Source organism: Nomascus leucogenys, chromosome 22a, assembly GCF_006542625.1.
Source record: "Nomascus leucogenys isolate Asia chromosome 22a, Asia_NLE_v1, whole genome shotgun sequence".
Classification (NCBI taxonomy): domain Eukaryota; kingdom Metazoa; phylum Chordata; class Mammalia; order Primates; family Hylobatidae; genus Nomascus; species Nomascus leucogenys.
Window position 1 is genome coordinate 108,465,868 of NC_044402.1, and position 16,863 is coordinate 108,482,730.

General features: G+C 42.7%; 1 protein-coding gene across 1 annotated transcript in view; it reads right to left on the reverse strand.

Annotated features, from left to right (window-relative positions):
• PLEKHM3 (pleckstrin homology domain containing M3) overlaps positions 1-16,863 on the reverse strand; it is a 201,129-nt gene that overhangs the window by 67,662 nt on the left and 116,604 nt on the right. Inside the window, exon 6 of the mRNA XM_003254005.3 lies at positions 15,455-15,518. Within this exon, the coding sequence (XP_003254053.1) occupies positions 15,455-15,518 (64 nt within the window). The remainder of the gene's footprint in view (positions 1-15,454; positions 15,519-16,863) is intronic.

Below are 16,863 nucleotides of genomic sequence, written 5' to 3' on the forward strand. Positions count from 1 at the left end.
GCTCTCCCTCAAAAGTCCTTTTTGGAATCAGGCCAGCTAGAAATACAAAACCACACACTGACACAGGTCAGTCATAGCTACAGATACAGAATGTGCTAACCTGAAAATTTTGAAAAACAAAACAAAAACAAAAAGCAAGGCCAGGTGCAGTGGCTCACACCAGTAATCCCAGCACTTTGGGAGGCCAAGGTGGGAGGATCACTTGAGCTCAGGAATTGGAGACCAGCCTGCAAAACACAGCGAGACCTTGTCTCTACTAAAAATAAAAAAAATTAGCTGGGTGTGGTGGCGCACACCTGTAGTTTCAGCTGCATGAGAGACTGAGGTGGGAGGATTGCTTGAGCCTGGGAAGTCGAGGCTGCAGTGAGCTGGGATCATGCATTGCATTCCAGCCTGGGTGACAGACAGAGTCCTGGTCTTAAAAATAAATAATCAAAAAAGCAAAAAGCAAATTCGCAGCATCATACATCCATATCTAATTAGGCTGCATTCCCTTTTGGACTGCAATATATTCTGTGGATTATCCAGTTCCTTTGTTCTAGCATCTTGCTGTTTTTGATGACTACAGGTCATTGGTGTAGACAGAATAAAATATTTTGACCACCGTGGCACCAGTTGAAACTGACCTATAAATAATTTTAGGAGTTACAGCCTATTTGGGGGAAACTGGGCAGGAAGCTGGGCCTGACCAATATAATCCCAATATCTACAGAGTCTTTCCAAGCACTGGGTTTTTTGCCATGCATGGTGCTGGCACTCCAGGGCTAATGATGGGTGCATTTGCCCTTTTCTTTCCCCCCTCTTTGCCCTATTATTCCTGCCTTCCAACCAGTGGAAAGACATGGTAGAGTTTCAGAAATGGTGGTGGTTGGGGTGGTGGGGTGGGGTTGGCTTTGCTGCCAGGTGGATTTGATAGCAGTTTGCCTCTAGAAATAGAGAATGTGAGTGCTGGGAGATAACAGTCCAATTTAGTGGTTCAGAGTGTGTGCCCATTTCTCTAAAGAAGGGAGTCCTTCCACTGCAGGAGCAATTGTGCAGCTGGCAGCATTCATTCTTCTTTCTTTTAATACGTTTGAAACATTTCACGCAAAATTGAAAAAACATAACAAAACAGGACATGTGCTAGAACAGGACAGCTTGGGTTTGAATCCCAGCTCCTCCACTTTAGCTGGATGACTTTGTGCCAGTAAATCTCTTTGGTGAAATGTGGATAATAATAGCACCTATTATTATAGGTATATTATATAGGGCTATTGTGTGGATTAAATGAGATAATCCATGTAGATTTAGGACAGGGTCTGGCCTAACGTAAGCACTCAATAATAAAAGTGAGTAACATTTTTTGAGCATATACTAAAAGGGAGCTATTTTTAATCTAATTATTTAGTACAACCTTCTCATTTTACAAAGAAAGATTTTAAGCAGCAGAGGTATTTTGTGACTTGATAAAGGATAAACTGTTGCTGTCATCCTGGATCGTGGGTTTTCTGGCCATCCCTTCCTCTCTCCTCTTGGCTAAGTGCTATAAAATGACAGTGAACCAGGCAGGCCCCTTGCCTTCAGTGAGACTGCACCATACCAAGTCAGGGATGGAGCAAATGGGCTGAGGATCCTGGCCCTTTCAGCATATCTGCCTGTCTGCCAGATGATCAGTCCCTGTCCCAGCAGGCAGTAGGCAGAGAAAAGAGAAAAAGGTGAAACTCAAATCAGTAGTTTTATTACCCGTGATTGCCTAGCCTACTTTCTCTCTGTGCCCTTGACCTCTGCTCTAGCCAAGAATCCTTTCACAGTCTCTTTCCCCGATTTCCTTTGTTGTTCAGCTCTAAAGCTTCCCTTATGGTGTCCCATTCCCTTAATGTCCCTTATAGCCCAAGTTCTTAAATAGTTCCACCTCTTGCGAACCTCAGCTGCAACGGGCTCTCTGTTGTTAGCCCAAACACAAATGCCAACTCACAGTTCACCAGATAACCTGACTGGTGCTGCCCGTTTTAGGAGGAAACCCGCTAGGTGGCATATTATCTTCTGCGTGTTTTTATTGGCCAACTTTTGTTTACTGGGCATTATTTTAACTGCCACTGAATTGTAAGGTATTAAGACAACAATTCGTCTTTAAGGAAAATATAAAATCAGTATATTTAACTTGTTTTAATAAGCTGTCCTTCAGCTCATATTTGTCAAAATGCTTAAAGCTGCTATTTCCTGACAAAAAGTTGAAATAGTTGACCTTTGGCAAATGGAAATCCAGCCATTTGTCAGTTAGAACTGAAGGTGCTGAGCCTACACTCAGCGACCTGGCTCTCATTCCAGGTTCCTTGCTGCACCCAGAAGCCTGGAAACTTCGTGCAAACTGGCTGGGAGCCCCCAGAAAGCAGATACACGCAGAAAGACTTCCACAATTTCAACACTTCTCGAGCTCTATAAAATCACAGAACGAGGGCCCTAGAGCTGGAAGAGGCTGTAAAGATTGTTTAATCCAATCCTCTTACTTCATGAACGAAGACACTGAGGACTCGAGAAGTAAAGTAATACAGTTTCCATCCAAATACATGCCTGTGGTCCTCTTCCTGGGAACTGATATAGTTGCAAGGCCAAAGCCAGAATAAAAAGTGACCCAAATGGGCTGTACTGTATGAAATTGTCATCTAAAGATGCCATACATCTTTAACAGAGGTTAACAGGATGGAAAATAATCCCTACCAGGGTTAAGTTAAAAATCCATTTTTTAAAAAGAAAGAAACTCAGCTTTTACAAAGTGATGAGAAATGATAGGGACTGGAATATTTTCAGAGGTAAGCTGTGCCTCCACTTCTGACTAAGACTTAATGGAACAAATGCATTCAGGGAGATGCATGGAATTTGAACACAATTCAACATCAGTTAATTCTAAGAGTAAAGGCCCTTCGGTCCAGTTCCCTTCCACCTCAATGTTAAAGGAAGCTAGAAAGCCAATTACATTCACAGCAGGGCCTCTCCCCTACTGCAAGGGAAGAATGTACTGCAAATTCTATGTGTGCTTTACAAGCTAGTAAAACTATAATTGCAGGTGGGAAGGAACATGGCGTCTCTTTGTTTCTGCCAACATTTCAGTCTGATAAGCTTCTCTCTGCAGCTGCAGAAAGAGCGTGGACTCCATGGTTTTCTTTAAGCACAAAAATGTGTACTCCAGGATTCTACAAAATTTACAGAAAGACTGCTTTTTGTTAAAATTGAAAAGATGTCTGTGCATAGCCCACCAAAAGGTCATGAATTCTTGCAAGAAACAAGTGCTGAAGGTGCTTCCCTTTTTCAGCAAGCCAAAATCCACCTTCGGGTGCAAGCCCTGAAGACCTCTCTCAGCAAGAATAAAGACTGGCAAGGTTCAGAGGGTAGGTAGTACCACTCACTCAAGTGCAGGCCTAGGGAGAGTTCCTTGGCTCAAGAGGGTGGGGGCTCTCCAGGTGCAATTCCCCTATGGAGCCACTGGGGAGGTCTGGTCTAGGATCATCCTGGAGGCAAGAGGAAATGAAGCTTTTCTGCATTCCCTAGCAAAGTGCTGCTCCATATGGTGACTGTATAGCTGCAGCTATAGCAGGTTTCTATGGCCTAGAATCCCCTCTGGAACATGAGGGGGAAAACTGGGACATAGCGAGCATTGCTTTTGTGGCAATGGTTGTGGTCTAGTGTCCACAGATGCAGTGTCTTCATGACGCTGAAGAAAGCTTCCAGGAGCCATTTATACAAGGTCCACACCTCACAGCAACACTAATAGCAATACTCTACCCCTAGTAAAGCACCTATCTCCTAAGCCTTTAAGTGTCAGGCAAAGTTCAAAGTGCTTTATGCATACTAACTCTAAGGCCTCACAACAACCTTCGGGAGCAGGTACTATTATTCTCACTTCAGAGATGAAGTGCTTAAGGCACAAAGAGAGGTGACTTGCCCAAGGTCACCTAGTATTTCTGGGGTGAGCTGGCATTTGAACATAGGCAGGCGGCCTCCAAAGCTCCAGTGTGTGACCGCTGCAGCAGCCAGCACCTCTGCAATGCCCAATGTTGGATATCATCATCCCTTAGGAGACCTTTGCTCCAGGCAGAAACTCCATTCCATGTTCACCTCACACCGGCGTGCTGGCCTCCTAAAAGCTCCTGACAGCCATCTTAATTTCGATTTCTATTTAATTTTCCACCTCACAAAGCAATGCCAGGGTGACGGAGTCTAGTGATACCTTTAGAATATGATTTATCAACCAGCAGCTTAAGGGAATGTAGGGCTTCCTTGCTGCCACCTGACCTTTGTCTTCAGCCTTCCTAATGTTTGCATTGCTGCCCTGACCTTGCAAAGTGACCTGGAATAGCTTGGTTGTTTCCTTGTGTGTGTCCACTTTCAGAGTCCAGCTGTCAGCCTGTGCAAGTCTGTCAATTAGTATCTCAAGGGTTTGGGATGGGGTCTGCCGCCTTTTGAGGAGCACAATCTAACACTAACCTCTAAATTCCTTCTCGTAATTCAGCATTCATTAGTTTGACGGAACAAAAGCAGGCATTCTCTATTATAAAGCAGAGGTCAAAACTGGTGGCTGTGTTTTGTTTGGCATGCAGAGTGTTTAAATATTGAGAAATTTCACATAAAAATACAGATTTCCGGCTTCTTTGGAAAACGGGAAGAGCAGACAACTCTGGGGCTACTGAGTAACAGCTGCCCCCTTCAGATATGGAAGCTTTCTCTGGTTCATCCGCACAACCTGTCTCCCCTCGGGCCTGCTTCAGGGACAGATGCCATTTGCCTGGTCTCTGCAGGAATCCCAGTCAACACAGCTCTATTCTAGAGCCAGAATTCCCTCCTTTAAAACGTGAAATGGACCAGGCGTGCTGGCTCACGCCTGTAAACTCAGCACTTTGGAAGGTTGGGGCAGGCAAATCACTTGAGCCCAGGAGTTCGAGATCAGCCCAGGCAACATGGCGAAACCCCGTCTCTACCAAAAAACCCCACAAAAATTAGCTGGGCATGGTGGTGCAAGCCTGTAGTCCCAGCTACGCAGGGGGCTGAGGTGCGAGGATTGCTTGAGTCCAGGAATTCAAGGCCAGCCTGAGCAACATAGGGAGACCCCCACCTCTACAAAACATTTAAAAAATCAGCGGTAGCATGGTGGCGCATGCCTATGGTTTCAGCTACCTGGCAGGCTGAGATGGGAGGATTGCTCAGGCTCAGGAAGTCAAAGCTGCAGCCAGCCATGATCACGCCCCTGCACTCCAGCCTGGCCAGCAGAGTAAGACCCTGTCTCAAAAAAATAAATAAAATAAAATAAAATAAAATTCCAGGAGTAAATGTGTTGATGGTTCACTAGGCTTTAGCCAGAAGTTCAAATAAAAGCCAAACAACAATATGAAAAGCTGCCCCCATCAGCCTTCTAATGTTTCCTCACAAAGATGGGTGTAATATTGTTGAAAAGCTGCAAGTTCCAAATATGGAAGGAATTGCAGGCCACTATCACATGGAGACAATGATGTCCGCTAAGACACATGTGGCAATGCTGTCTTCTGAGGTTGTCATGCATCCTGGTTACATTTCTGAATTGGGTGAAGTGCTGGAAACCTCCTCAGCCCTCAAACACCTGAATATAGTGCCTTCTGCTTATCCCTCTAGTCCCTTGAAGACCAACTGTGGGTGTGGTGGGATGGCTAGTCCAAGGCATCAAGGGATGAAATCCTGCTGGACATCACCAAGTGGAACAGAATCATGAGCAGCTTTGACTACAAGTTCCTGGCACACAGACAGATTGCAGGAGTTTGACCATAATCAGTAAGAATCTAGTCCGTTTCTGAGAAAATGTGCCCTTTCAATTTCAGGGGTAACATGGCTCCTGATACACAGTACATGCTTAATAAATACTTGCTGAGGCCGGGCGCGGTGGCTCACGCTTGTAATCCCAGCACTTTGGGAGGCCGAGGCAGGCGGATCACGAGGTCAGGAGATCAAGACCACGGTGAAACCCCGTCTCTACTAAAAATACAAAAAATTAGCCAGGCGTGGTGGCGGGCGCCTGTAGTCCCAGCTACTTGGAGAGGCTGAGGCAGGAGAATGGCGTGAACCCGGGAGGCGGAGCTTGCAGTGAGCCGAGATCGCGCCACTGCACTCCAGCCTGGGCAACAGAGCGAGACTCCGTCTCAAAAAAAAAAAAAAAAAAATACTTGCTGAATGAATAAATGAATAGGGAGAAAGCACTCAGCGAGGGGCTTGGTGACAAGAGTTGGGCTCACATTTCAGGTGCACAGGTGGGATGGAAAGATTTAAAACTCAATTCCTTGTTCTTGCACCTCAAGGCACATCCCAGAATCTTTCATTTCTGAGGGAAGTGAAGCGATACCGTTTTACTCATTCTATGAATGTTTTGTTGAGACAATTTATCAGAATAATCCTGAAGCATGCAGACAGTGTTAAGAAATGTCACAGTTGGTAGTGAAAATTTTCTTCAGCTTCCCCCATGGAAGAAACACTGTAGATCAGATCATTAGAGTGGTTTAAGGTTACCAAGGCCTCAAAGTTCTCTTCCTAGTCCTCTCTCTCTGGCTCATGATTATGGGCCAAAATTTTAACTTATAGTCATAGCCTCTAGAAGCCTTCCCTGATGGCCAAGTTACTGGGTGTTCTGGTTACTATTACTGCAAAACAAATTACCCCAAAACCTAGTGGTGAAAAAAAACCAACAAACAAAAACCTAGTGGTGCAAAACTACCATTTTATTATTGGCTCACACATTTTGTCAGTCGGTCAGGACTCCAGGAAGGACACTGTGGAGATGGTTTGTTTCTGCTCCATAATATCTGCAGCCTCATCTCTAGCCTAGGTGAGAAGACTTGAAGGCTAGCAGCTGGAATCATGTGGAGCTGTCTTCACTCATCTCTCTGGTGGCTGATGATTGCTGCCAGCTAGAACAACTACCGTATGAGGCCTGTTCATGTGGTTGTTCTATGAGGGCTAATCTGGACTTCCTTACAACATGGCCACTGGGTTGCCATGCGTGAGCATCTCCAGAAAGCACCAGGTTGGAGCTATATCACCTTTTATGACTTGGCTTTGGAAATCACATGGCATCACTTCCATAGTCACAGACCTGCCCAAATTCGGGGAGAAGGAACACAGATCCCACTATTGGATAGGAGGAGCATCAAAGTCACAGCGTAAGAAAGACATGTGGGATGGAAGATACTGTTGCACCTATCTTTGCAAAATACAATCTGCCACACACTTGGTCAGATGTATTCCCCAAGTACCCTAGGTTCAACTCCGCTGACATCCACAATGCCTATCTGCCTCTCTCATCAGACTGTGAGCTCAGTGAGGGAAGGGACTGTGGCTTAATCACCTTTGCCTCCTCTGTGACTAGCTCAATGACTGGCACACAGAAAGCATTCAATCAATACACACTTGTTGAATGAAACTGAATAGAAACGAAGAACCAGAAAGACTCCTGGGGCCCTTTCACGATGGCTGTTGGTGGCATAGGTTTCTACCACTGGCAAGACCGACGCTAACTTTACTCTATATCTTTAAGTAAATGTTCTTTGAAAACGGGCCCTCACTTTGTCAGTATTATGACTGCTCTTTTAAAATAGGAAACAACAAAAACCCAACAACAACAACAGCACTCAGATGACTGCATGCCAAGGGACTCCCAGGAAAGTGATTTCAGCACTGACTAAACACCATCCAACTCCACAGCTGCAGCCTCAACTGGTATTGTGTTGTCTCTACCTGAGGGGCTCGAGTTGGCTCCTGGAATCCTTATCTCAACTGAGCTCCTTCTCACCTGGGCAACCAACTACAGCACACAGTCATCTTTCTGATCTGGCTTCCACAAAAGGCAGTGACTTTGTCCTTAGCGCCGCACATTTGCTGCCGCAGCCCGTGCCGAGCTCCCCCGTTCCTTCAATCACCTGTAGATCAGGTTAGATTTGGTTGTGGCGCCTGGGTCTGCAGAACAGAAAAGTCAGCTTGCATAAAGGACAATCTGCACCAGCACCTTGCTAATCACCTGCTTTAACCCACTCAGCTAACTGGCCCCATCATCAAAACATCAGAAAACTAGTAGTTATGCTCAGCAGGTAGTAAAGACATCAAGACTGAAAGTGAGGAGTCAGAAGACCCAGCTCCAGTCCTGGCACCTAGCAGCAGTTGTCACTCTTCCTGTTCCCCTCCCCGTACGATGTGAAACACACTGGGAGACCGAGCATGAGGCATGAACTGTTCAGCACCCACTCAAGGTACACCTGCTCTCTTGAGAAACAGCACTTTTCCATTTGCTCCGCTGCCTGCCTATCAAAACTTCAAAGAATAACACTCAATCCCTTCCTCCGCCCCAGAAAGATCTTAGCCTGTGCATTCATTTTTTGAAAACCCACTTGTTTAAAAGGCATAATTTGTTCCCCAAATAGCTCATGGTCCTCTTTCCTAGCTCATTAATTGGTTGGAAGAGCTGTGGCTAAAATAGCTAACAGAGATTTAGTGATGTTTTAATGGAGGCCTCATTCCCGTCTCACCCCAGATTATGTTCAGGGGTTTCTGAAGGCAGTGCCGGCTGCAGCGGACACAGGCACTGGCCATGGAACAACACAGGCGAGCTGTCACGCTTTGTTTTTCTGCTTGTTAAATCCGAATGCTCCTAATTAGTTATCCTGGCCGCTAATGCCTGGGTGGACAATGGTGAAGGGATCAGGGCTGCTGAGAAGCTATGAATACAAGTTCCTTGGGCTCCTGAGGCTTGGGACTGGTGACTCGGTTGTGGGCACTGAGGCGCTGTGTTCCTATGAGCTGTGGATTCAAAGATGTTAACCCCTGTGTGAATAAAGGTCATCACCTGTTACTTCTTTGGTGAAAGGGCAGCTGTGCTGGGTGCCCACTTAGGCTCGGCCTTTGTCTGCTGACTCTGTGAAGAGCGTCCATAGAGAAAAACGTTCTCTGATAATGGGTTTGTTTGGTGGGGCAGGGCCATGCAAAATAACTCACATCACTTCCTTGAAGAAGAATTCAGTAAAGTATGTTGTTTAAAAGTGGCCTTGAAATACCTTAAACATTGCCTTTTCGTGATCTTACTAGCTAGAAAACAGCTGAGGTAAGACCACTGTTTGAATTATTTCTTTAGGGGCCAATTCCAACAAATGTTGGGGTCACAAGGATGACAATTTCTAAGCTCTGTGGGTATGCTGGACTAGTAAAAAAGTTAACTGAAGAGTTAATTGTTCAGGATATGGAGTGTTCAGAAAGTTTACAACACTAAACAACCCACCATTATTCTGACATAAGCAGAGATTTTTATTTGGTTTTAGAATTCTGTGCATTGTTATTTCATCACCAGCTTTTCTAATTTTGTTTTGTTTAGCGGCTAATGTTAATCAGTTTGCTTTGCTTTTCAGGGGAGAGAGAACCAGTGAGTTCACCATAGCATATGTATGAACATATGTACATATACACCCTGTCACCCATCCACCCATCCATCCATCCATCCATCCATCCATCCATCCATCCACTGAACATTTCTATACTGCATAAGTTACATCAGTTGCTTAGTGTAAGTGTGTATTGCTTTAGTATAAAACAAACAGTTTAGGCAGTGCTAGGCAATTCCAGAAAGGTAGTGTACATCTGGTCACTCCTCTCTCTTTTCACAGCTCTTGAGTGCTGTGGGTCCTCCCACCTGGCATCCTTCCCACTTCACAACTCTTTAGTAAGTACTCCAAATTCCAGACTTTCCTGTCCTTTTTCTTTCATTAAAACTTATCTGTGGAAATGTCTCCCCGCCCCCAATATCATGCCATGTTTTCAAATGAATTTCTGCCAAAATAATAATTTATTTTTTTTGGGTAATACATTTCCTATAAACTAGAATCTAAATTGCCTTCACCTAAAGGTAGGGTCTCATTTGGAAATTTAGGGCCCAGGGAAGGAAAATAATGAGAAAATTAGCTCCTTAGATTGTCTCACAAGACGGGTGTGTGTGTGCGGGGGTGAGGTGGTGGGCAGTGGAGGGAGTAGCGGGGAGGGCCTACTCTAACCAGCCACCTCACCCATGGGATCATCCAGTATCCTTTCTCATGAATCGCCACAAATAGAATCATTCAATGCTTAACTTACATATGCCCCCAAAGGTGAGTAATACCAGAAGAGTTAGTCATTAATATACATTTTAGGTTTTGTCACAAGAGCACAGGTAGCCAAAATTTAGAAGTAAAATCTGACCTTTTCTTTCAGCAAGTAGAAGGAACTTTAGAAGAATTCTCCTATCATTTACACAGTCCAAAGACTGACATTTTAAACCAGCGTTCTGATTTGCTCCTTAAGAACAACTAAGAACTCTTGACCATTTATTTATATGTACTAATGTATTCTACTGGTAAAATCTGGAACCTTTTCATCAGTGTTAAAAGTGCCAAGGGGATGTGAGTAAGGAGATGGTTTGTCACATACTTAACAGGGAAAGCAGATAGCTGACGACAAAAGTTAAGGCATTGAGAGTTACGATACAAGTCTTGCCATCTCAGGTGAGCATATATTTTTATTGCATTCCTGTCTTAAAGCCTTCTCATGGATTTGTGATAATGCTGGATAGACTGAAAATAACAAAACACAAATTCTATTCTATTTATCCTTCTCAAAGTAGCTAACCAAGGAAAGCTCTTAAAAAGCAGTGCCTCAGTTTCCCCATTCAAAACATGCACCAATACTAGTCCATGCATTCACACACGCTGAGTTGTTGCCTGCTACATCCTTTATAAGGAAGTACTTGGTCATTTTCAAAAACCACCATGCATTCATACCTCCTCAAAGAAAGTTTGTAAGATTTTATTTTTTAAAAAATGAGCAGTACCTTCTGTTAAAGTTATATTCAAAGAGTTTGGATTGAATATGTTTTTCTAACAATATCTAGTTTGCAGAACATAAATTCACCTGGAATTCTAAACACAAGAAATGAGTAAAGGAAGGCCATGCTCCCTGGAGCTCCTAGGATCTGGAGAGTCTCTGCCTGTGTCTTATGCTTCTTCCTTGGCCCTGCTACTAGGCCAGGTTTACTTGGCTCCATTTTACATGTTATGGCTAAACGCTACCAACTGACTGTAGTCATATGACTATATTCAACTACTACTTTTTCGATGTGCAAGTCATACCAGTGAGCAATTCAATCACTGGTCAAGCAAACAGACAATTAGGGACTCATTCTAAGCATTAATTTTGCCAATAACTGGTACTCAGTGCACAGTGAGCAGGTGACAATTGCTCTCAGAACAACTGGAGGGAATCTCCTTTGCAAAGCAATTGTCAATCCTTGCTGTTTCTTTCCTCACATCTAAATGTACAATAGTAAGGGAAAATGCATGCAAAAAGGACAGTAATTCAATTAATGAGAAGGGGGAAAACTCTTGAATGTAACAAAAGCAGTGGTAAGGTAGCTTGAAATCTTCAGCCAAATTGTGTTTTTTTTTTTTTTTTTTTTTTTTTGAAACAGAGTCTCGCTCTGTCGCCCAGGCTGGAGTGCAGTGGCGCAATCTCGGCTCACTGCAAGCTCCGCCTCCCGGGTTCATGCCATTCTCCTGCCTCAGCCTCTCCGAGTAGCTGGGACTACAGGTGCCCACCACCACGCCCGGCTAATTTTTTGTATTTTTTAGTAGAGACGGGGTTTCACCATGGTCTTGATCTCCTGACCTCGTGATCTGCCCGCCTCGGCCTCCCAAAGTGCTGGGATTACAGGCGTGAGCCACCGTGCCCGGCCATCTTCAGCCAAATTGTTGAATTGAGTTTATCTGCTAAAATTTTAGGGATTGTTACTTATAAACATAAAACCAGACAGAGGACAATAAGATTGCAATTTTTTTGGTACCAGAATTCTTTCAGCATCTTTAAGTATTATTAGTGCTTTGTGTACTATATTATTTTAAAATTATCTCTAAATTATAAATCTCCTTTCACCATGTTTATTAAATTCTTACTTTTTTTTTCTTTTTGAAGAGGAAAATGTCTGTTTTGCTTTTTAAATAAGAGCTAATGCGAAAAATCAAATTAAGAGAAATGTGTAGACAGGAATCTGTGCATTTAAGAAGAATATCTGTATTATTTTTTCTGATTTATAACTCTTGAGTCACTTGCTTTAGTTTATTTTCCTTTCCCCTGCAAAATCTGAACATTAAAAGCCCCTTTTTCTATAGTTACTTGATATGACAGACAGGTCTGCTTTTACAGAAACCTTTAGCAGTGAGGAGAAAAATCAAACAGGGGAAAATAATTTACTCTAAAATGCCTGAAACTGACAAGAAGCAGGACGATGAAGCAGTCCAGAAGAGGCCAAAAAGGCCCAGGACGCCATAAGGCTGGTGGTTGGGTCAGTTAGGTAGGGTTTCCTGATATCACCACACGACCTTTCACAAAGCAATGGTATTTTTTGTTCTTTTCTCCTTGTGTCCTTTCCATTACATATTTGCAAGAAAAATTCAGATCTAGAAAACATGCTTGTTATTTACTTAGAAACCAAGGAAAGATGAGGCCGGGGATGCCCTTCAGTGCTGATAGCCAAGATGCAGACAGATCAAAAGCTAAATCCAATTTAACCCACCTCAGGCAGAAAAAGTAATCGAATTAAACTTCCTCTAAATATGATAAGTTTGGGGCTCTTAAATCCAGGCACAAAGAACCAGGTTAGAGTGAGCTGTTAAGTAAATGGATGCATTGAGCTCTAGTTGCCCCGCCCACAGGGTGTTTGATAAGCTGTTGATTGCCTCGATCACTGAAAACTGATTAAGCTGCTTATGGGGCTCCAGGGGCTAATGGCCTGGCCACCAAGAATACCCCTGCCACTGATTTAAGTAAGCTGCTTGGCATGTATGGTTTGATTATTAAAGGACGAAAAAAAGAAAAGGGGGTGGAGAGAAAGACAGCAGGGTATAGGAAAGCCTTAAAAAGCAGGCTGTATGATTCCAAATGGATACATTACTTTGACACCCTAAAATGAATATGGAATTACTCTGATTCTTTCTCTTTGTCAGATATCAAAACTCACGTTTGAAAGGCTCCCTCAAAGAGTACTCACTTTGGAGCCCACCCATTCTATTTTGAACCATCTTTACAAGAATGTTCAGTGCCTTTAAACATACTTCTCAAATGATAAGAGTCTGTGTCCTCAGGCACTATGATCAGGTAGACTCCAGAAAATAGATAAATGTATAACAAGCGTTTTAACCAATTCTTCCCCTTGAACAACAATTTTAAGTAAAAATATACCCCTTTCCACCCTAGCCAGCAGACCACTGCTGCTTGACTATGTAGTAAAGGTCAGGCAGGACCGAAGGAGTTGGGAGAGCTGGTATGTGCAAATAGGTTTCAACTTGACATATAAATGGAAATGAAAACCTTAGTCTTTTCTTAGACCTCTCCAACTAAATGCTCTAACATCATGTCTCCCATTTAATTTAAAATAACTTTCTGGCAGGGAGCAGAGGCTCACGCCTGTAATCCCAGCTCTTTGGGAGGCTGAGGCAGGCGGATCACTTGAGATCAGAAGTTCGAAACCAGCCTGGTCAACATGGTGAAACCCTGTCTCTACTAAAAATGCAAAAATTAGACGGGCCTGGTGGTACACGCTTGTCATCCCAGCTACACGGGAGGCTGAGGCATGAGAATTGCTTGAACTCAGGAGGCTGAGGTTGCAGTGAGCCAAGATCACACCACTGCACTACAGCCTGGGCAACAGAGCGAGACTGTCAAATAAATAAATAAATAAATAAATAAAAAACTTTCCTAGCTCTGGGGGGACAAAAAGAACACAAAAGTCTTAAGTTATTAAATTAAAAGACACAAAAAATCCTCGAAAAGTAATTTGAAGTCAGAAAAATGACTGAAGGATGTGAGCATGGTTTTTAAGTTGACCTAAATTCTTCTGGATAAAACAACCAGAGAGGAAAACAACGACAAAAGAACAGAATCACAGCAGTTTGAGATACTCTGAAAGTTGTCACAATTATTATTATTATTTAATGAACTCTTGAAAGAATCATTATCTAGTGTCCAACAGCTTCTCAGGAGTGAGTTGTTGATTTAAATGATTAACCAAAGCTTAACATATTTAGAATTTAGGGCTGAACACACAAAAGGCCAGTTTCTTCCTAGCTGCTAATCTGGTCAATCATCAAAAGTACAAGTGTGGCCAGGCATGGTAGCTCACGTCTGTAATACCAGCACTTTAGGAGGCCAAGGTGGGCGGATCACTTCAGGTCAGGAGTTCAAGACTAGCCTGGCCAACATGGTGAAACCCCATCTCTACTAAAAATACAAAAATTAGCCGGGCGTGGTGGCACATGCCTGTAATCCCAGCTACTCAGGAGGCTGAGGCAGGAGAATCGCTTGAACCCGGGAGGCGGAGGGTGCAGCGAGCCAAGATCACGCCACTGCACTCCAGCCTGGGCGACAGAGCAAGACTCTGTCTCACAAATGAAAGGAAAAAAAAAAAGTACATGTTCTAATAAAAGTATAAAAGGATGATTTCAACTCTTACATGCTCCGTTATGTTTTACCAAACTTTAAAAGCCATTCAATTTTTTGGCTTGAATACAAGTCAAGGGCTTAACACATTCAATGCCTTTTACATCTTTTCATACAAATTTTTAATTGGTAAAATTCACACACCATAAAATTTACTCTTTTAAAGTAAACAATTTAGTGGTTTTCAGAATATTCACAAGACTGTACAACCATCACTGCTGTTTAATTCCAGAACACTTTCATTAGCCTCCAAAGAAACTCTTTATCCATGAGCAGGCACTCCTCATTTCTTCACTCTCCCCAGGCCCTGGCAACCACTAACGTACTTTCTGTCACGATGGATTTGCCTATTCTAAACGTTTCATGTAAATAGAATCATACAGTATGTATTCTTTTCTGTCTGGCTTCTTTTACTTAGCATGGTGTTTTCAAGATTTACCCATATTGTAGCATGCATCAGTACTTCACTTCTTTCTATGGCAGAATAATATTTTATTATATGGCTACAAAACATTTTGTTCATCCATTCATTAGCTGATGAACATTTGGGTTGTTTCCACTTTTTTGCTATTATGAATAATGCTGCTCTGAACATTTGTGTACAGGTTTTTCTGTGGACATACGTTTTCAACTCTCTTGGGTATATACCTAGGAGTAAAATTGTTGGGTCATATGGTAATTCTATGTTTAACTTTTTAACTGTTTCCAAAGTGGCTAACGTACTTTGCATCCCATCAGCAATGTATAAGAGCCCCAGTTTCTCTACATCCTTGCCAACATTTGTTATTGTCCTATATATCTTTTTATACTAAGTTTCCCCCCCATTCTGAATAAGAATTATCAGGGTTTGTGACGAAAACTACCCCAATGATGGCAGAATACAGTGCAAAGACCAAAGTCAACAAAGAGACTCCTCCAGGAAAGCAACAAAAACGAAACAGCCCCTCTGAGCACTTACCTGCTGCAGGTCGGCGAGGGAATACAGGTGGATCTGTTGAAGGAGGTATTCTCTGGGGAAAATTCTGAAAACAAGGGCAGATAGACAAGTGAACTGTGGTGTTGCCATAACACACATTTTTCTGGTAAGTTTCAAAGTCTCATTCAAGAATTCCTTTCCTCTGCCCTCTCCACTTTCCACCTATACTTCTCCTCCTAAGCCTTCTGAGGAACCTGTAATGTCTTTTTCTCAGATATTTTTCTTCCTAACACAGACACCAGAATGGAGGTAAAAGTTTGATCTTTGACTTCTAATGTAATCTTAAGGGCTACAAGCACTGCGTGGTGGCCCAGGCCTGAGGAACAGAACATCAGGTTTCTTGTACCAGCTGTGTCCGTAATAAGCTGTGTGATCTCTGGCAAGTCCCCACATGCCCACCTGGCTTCAGCTTCTTCACAGCAGAATGAGGGTGGTTTAATGTGATGTCTCTAAATATCTTTCTAGTGGTATTTTTCTATATCTAAATATATTGATTTTGGATTTCAGAAAAACTGGAGTGGCCACTCATGTCTAGAGGCTTCTACGGCTTTCATTAATGAGGAGGAGTGATACTGAATATCACATTAATGAACTATCCTCTCATATGTATAGTGATGGCAATTTTAGAACCTCTGTACAAATGAGAATAATGGGACAAGATATTTTAAATTAGGACTCTTCAACAAAGTTCAATATCTTTAGCTGCTGTCTGTTCACAGCATCTGGATAGATGACAATGAATGAACTGAAAAAAATAATCCGTTATGGGTAAGCAAACAGGTTACCAAAGTGTAGATGACTGGAAAACAACACACACACAAACTAAACCCAAAACAAACTCCATGATACTAAGACTTTTCTCTTTGTCTTATTTGGTACTATGCAATTTTCTTGTGTCTTAAATGAAAGAAACCACCAATTTATCCAATTCACATTTATGACTATTCATTATATGCCAAGCACTATGCCAGGCACTAGGAAGACAGCCCAAGTATGAGGCCAAGGAGCATAAAGTCAAGTGAGAGAAAGACACATAAGCTGATAATTACAATACAATGTGGTAATTGAAAATGATAAAGAGTTATGCATGGGGTACATATTTTTTGAGTAGTCTAACATGGTGGATTCCAACCCTGGCTGTCTATTAGAATCACTTGGAGAGCTTTTAGAAAACCACAGGGTATATGCCTGGGTAGAGCCCATAAATCAGTGTTAAAGAAAACAAAACAAAAACTCTCTTGGTGATTAGTACAGCCAAGGTTTAGAACCACTGGCCTAATAATCTTGCTCACTGGGAAAATCATTATTCAGTCTTTCAATTAAGTATGCATTAGTTGCCAAATCCTAGATATTAAATCATTCATCCTTCCATCCATCCAATATTGATTAAG